The sequence below is a fragment of the Alosa pseudoharengus genome, unplaced genomic scaffold (assembly GCF_046254945.1).
Source record: "Alosa pseudoharengus isolate Yale_2024_CS ecotype anadromous, Long Island Sound unplaced genomic scaffold, YU_APseudo_1.1 YU_APseudo_1.1_scf_21, whole genome shotgun sequence".
Classification (NCBI taxonomy): Eukaryota; Metazoa; Chordata; class Actinopteri; order Clupeiformes; family Clupeidae; genus Alosa; species Alosa pseudoharengus.
The window spans coordinates 27,398,292-27,403,291 of NW_027468674.1; the positions used below are offsets into that span (position 1 = coordinate 27,398,292).

The window sequence follows — 5,000 nt, forward strand, 5'->3', positions numbered from 1 at the left end:
CCCCAACACTGGCCATCAATCCTGGGCTCTGTGAGCGCCTGAGAGCCTTCTCTAGGTCCAGCCTGGGCTCCAGTAGTAATGGCATGGAGCTGCCCGTCGCTCTCTCTACATCACTCCATCTACTGTAGATCTCTTTTCCATCTAGTCTTTATCCTCTGTTTGTCCCCGTCTCAGGCTCTTTATCCCACCTCATCTCGTTTCTTCTTCTATTTCCTTTTTCTCCTTTATTGTTCTTTCTGCCTCTCTTTTAGTCCTTTCATACTGTCATTTATGTCTCTCCCCTGCTCTCTCTTCTCTGCCCTGCTATATTGTTTCTCTCTCGCTCGCTCTCTCTCGCTCGCTCTCTCTCTCTCTCTCTCTCTCTCTCTCTCTCTCTCTCTCTCTCTCTCTCTTTCTCTCTCGCTCTAGCCCCCCCCCCCTGCATCTACCTCTCCCTACAATTACGTCCAGTCACCGCTGGCCCTGAGTGGGACCTCCCTGCAGCTGGGGGTTAAGAGCTTAATTCCCCCTCTGTCAGTCCAATCTGACCAGCCCTGTCTTGCTCCTGAACCCACCCCCCCCTACCCCCCCCCCCAAACCCCCCTCCCGCCTCCCCCTTCCCCTACCCTCTCAGTTGCAATGAAATTCTAGCAAAACACACACACACAATCCACCTGCAGTCAATCAATACGACATGGCCTCTGCCGCTATCTGCTACCCGGGCGCTCTCTCAGCCTTAAGTCCCCATGTAAGCAACCCGCCCTGATCAATGCAAGGGGGTGGAGGATCTCCACGGATCATCTGAGCCTAAAACCAACGAGAGATTGTCATTTTTTTTCTTGTTTTTTTCCTCTCTTGTTCCAATATAGAAGTGGTGCTTGTGTCGCTTGCTCGTTTGTGTTTTTTGTTTTGTTGTTTTTTTGTTTTTTTGACGAGGCATCGTGTGTCGCGGGCTCGTTTGCCTCTGAGCCGCGAAGCGGATAATGGCGTTTAATTAGCTTTGTGACGTGCCGCTCGGAAACTGAGGACGGGGAGGAGGGGTGGGGAAAAAAGGCAATTATTTGTACAAATGAACGAGTGAGTGGCACTAATGAAACCGTGCAGCGAGTGATGATGATAGTCTCCCGCACACATGTACAGACTTGTTATTTTATGTGGGCTGTTTATATATTTTTGTAGTTGCTCCCAGCCTGTCTGTGTGTGTGTGTGTGTGTGTGTGTGTTTGTTTGTTTGTTTGTTGCGGTCTGGTCTGACCACTCCAGCGCAGACGGCCGCTCTAATCAGATGATTGGCCCCAGAGGTGGTGTTTTGATTGGAGTGCTGTAAACACGACGGGCACCCTCACCACGCTGCGCTCACCCACTCCACTCCGCGCCGCTCCGCTCTCGACCGCCAGCGGCAGCCGGCGCTCCATGGCTTAGCGCCCAGTGGTGCCCACCTAACGGCCCTCCCCCCTGGGCACAGAGTAGAAACACTGGGGTGGGGGGGAGGGGGGGGCTTTGAATTATGGGCTGTTACGGCTTTCTATAGTGTGAGAGAGAGAGGGGGCGCTGGGGTTAAAAATGCGAGGGGAGCGTGAGAGGGTACTGCCATAATTTAGCGATGATGAATGGGAATGGATGCACAGTGATTATCGGTAATTAGCCGCAAGCTGTGTGGTCTGGCCGGCCCGCGGCGCGGGGTCAGCGGTTAATATGTCTCCATTAGAGGCCCTCACCTGCCCCGCAGCACACACAGCACACCATCGCCGGCCACCCTTTTCCAGAAGCTTCTCAGCCCCCATCCAGCAGCTGTAATGGAATGGCTCCCCCAGTAAGCAGAGATGCCATGGATATGATTTAACGAGCCATTAAACCATTACCTGTGGTCCTGTGGTGTATGTATGTGTGTGTGTGTGTGTGTGTGTGTGTTTGCGTGCTTTTGGGATGCCAGGGATTGCGTGTCTGATGAGCTGTATGAGTATCAAGAGTATGCTGAAGATAAATGGCTTTCTTTTTTTTCTCTTTCTTTCTTTCTCCTTCTCCCCTGCCCATCCCTCTCTCTCTCTCTCTCTCTCCCTACCTCTCTCTCTCTCTCTCTCTCTCTCTCTCTCTCTCTCTCTCTCTCTCTCTCTCTCTCAGGTGCTGTGGCTGCTGAGTTTCGACGATAAGAACGCGCTGGCTGACGCGGTGGATAAGTACTGCATTGGCGTCCCTCCCATCCAGTGGCTAGCCTGGATCCCCCAGCTGCTCACCTGCCTGGTGGGCTCCGAGGGCAAGCCACTCCTCAACCTCATCAGCCAGGTACACCCCCTCGCCCCGCGCTAATTGAAAAAGTAGCATTTATATGGAGTGTGTGCAATTAAACCCACTTACCATTAGGGTTGGGTATCGTTTCAATTTGAACGATTCCGATTCCAATTCCGATTTCTTATTTCGATTCCGGTTCCTAACGATTCTCGATTCCGATTTTTTTTAAAGGCAGGGTCAAAAAAAGTTTAGGATATTTTAAATGAGCTAGCTAACCAACGGTCTTTCTCAGGGTATCTGCACATTTTCCAAGTGCAAATTTAAAGACTTTTAAGACCTTTTCAAGACATCTAAATGAAAATTAAGACTATACCACGGCAAAAAGATATATAAGACTGTTTAATGCAATAGTTTTTTTTTCCTACTAATTTTAACCCCCACCCCATTTTGGATGTCTACAGAAGTTACCAAAAATATTTTGGCGAAAGAAAATAATTGTGTGTGAATTACCTTCACAGCTATAAATGCCCAATTTTAGGGTCTGGACTGCTTGCTTTTGAAGCTGGCTGTACTGTACATATTTGGTTTTGCTTACTGCTGAGGCTGTTCTTCACCTGTGTCTGTAGTAGCCTAGGGCTACTTGCCAAAGACATGTGCACTGGACTGGATTCCCTTAAATATTTTTTTCAAAGTTAACTAAGCTATTTACATATTTTAATAAGCCTACTTTATATAATTTACTATGTGCATCTATTGTCCATATGCAGCACAGCAAATTAAAGTTAATCCACTACTTTACATTTTGCATACCAGTTGTATCTAAACCAACCAAAGCTTGACTGAAACATTGTAAAACCATTGACTTGTTTTAAATTAATTAAGAGACAGGTCCTCTTCGCATGATCCTGCTGAAAACTGCTGGTTTCATCTCAAGCACGCACATTATGAACGCACGTATTTGTATGTAGCAGTCGCCGACATTCAAAACATATGCGGTTATATTTCACAACTTTTGCTAAGTAGGCCTAGCCTACTGGGAAACACTGGCAAGCAAGCTGCTGGCAGATATTACAGGTAGGCTATTATAACTTAGACAGATATTTTCTTCCCTAGGCTAGGCCAGCAACACACGCTGGAAAGATGCAAACAGATCGATCAACTTAACATACCGGTATACAGTATTTCCTCCTGATTGCGAAGCACTGCACATAATTTCACCAGCAGTCTTCGCGTCCATAGTTTGTGAAACGATGCTGCGTCCGAGCAAAGACTTTAGATGCCAAGCGCAACTCCAAAAAGGAGAACAAATAAACGTCCGGCTTGAGGCTGCGCCGGACGCCGGACAGGGCTTTTAAAACCCATATGTCCGGCCTAAATTCGAACATATGGCCAACCTATCGCTAACTGGCTTACCAACTCTTTCTCCCGCTCATTCTACCGTAGGCTCCCTCATTCCACGTAGGCTACCCTGTCTATCTCTCAGGCCTCAGCTACACCACGAAAACGCCAGGCATATTATTTTGTACATAGGCCTACTGTATTATTACCGTTTTCACACCTTTAACCAAACCCGTGAAAAACATCTTCACTCTGTAACCACTACACTTCCTCCCGTAGCCTAATAGCCTATCACGTATACAATTGCGTTTTAAATACACGAAACTGGATGGAGACATCACTCGCTCTCTTGCACTCGCTGGCGGTCCCATTCGCACATTTAATACCTCTCTTTCGAAAATTCAGTTGTAGCCTATTTAAGACTTTTTAAGGATCCTCGGGAATGCTTTCTGAATGAAATAGTCTGACCTTCTCCATGAATTTTAATTCTATTAACTATGCGCTTCTTCGTTGGTGTTCAGACGTTTCTTCTTCCTGTCGGCAGACTGGGAATCGAAAGTAGGAATCGAAATTTAAACTTTTGAACGATTCCGGGAAAATCGCAAAGATAGTCCCGGTTCCAACCAATACTCGATATTCGATACCCAAGCCTACTTACCATTGTGTGTGTGTGTGTGCCATTTGGATGATCCTGATGACGTTACCCCCACCCCCACCCCTCCACTCTCATTCCCCCCAATCTATCATTCTGAAGAGGAGTCTCTTGAGCAAATTCAATTAATTACATGCATCTTTTTTTAATTATTTTTTACATTCCCTGCCATCCCCATTGAACCATAGTGTGTGTGTCTATATATATATATATATATATATATATATATATAGATAGATAGATAGATAGATAGATAGATAGATAGATAGATAGATAGATAGATAGATAGATAGATAGATAGATAGATAGACACACACTTGATTTCACATGAATGAATATATATATATATATATATATATATATATATATATATATATATATATATATATATATATATATATATATATATATATATTCATTCATGTGAAAGCATTTATGTAAAGCGTTATTATTGTGGCGCTATCGGGAGCGGCGGTATCGCGGCAGCGGAGCGCCAAATTAAAGCTGGGACCGGCGTGCCGCGGCTCCGTCTCTGCCCGGCGCCGTGGTGGTGGTGGAGGGTTATTATTTCCGAGCCATTTCCAGCTGGAGGACTTCAAAGAGTACACAGCTGCTCCCGAGGCCTCACTCACAGTGCAGAGATGGCAAGGAAAATGTGAAGGATGGAGAGAGAGAGAGAGAGATTGTTTGAGGAAGGAAGAGTGGAGGAAAGAGTGAGAAGGAACAGCAGTGATGGATGGAGAGCGTAAAGGGAGAGCAATGACAGATGATGGAGTGAGTAAAGGAGAAAGGGTGAAGGAGCG

The 5,000-nt window shown here is 46.2% G+C and overlaps 1 protein-coding gene across 1 annotated transcript in view; it reads left to right on the forward strand.

The window, feature by feature from the left end:
* Positions 1–5,000, forward strand: part of trrap (transformation/transcription domain-associated protein) — a 96,172-nt gene that overhangs the window by 69,075 nt on the left and 22,097 nt on the right. The window contains exon 58 of the mRNA XM_076298803.1: positions 2,100–2,261. Coding sequence (XP_076154918.1) covers positions 2,100–2,261 — 162 coding nt within the window. The remainder of the gene's footprint in view (positions 1–2,099; positions 2,262–5,000) is intronic.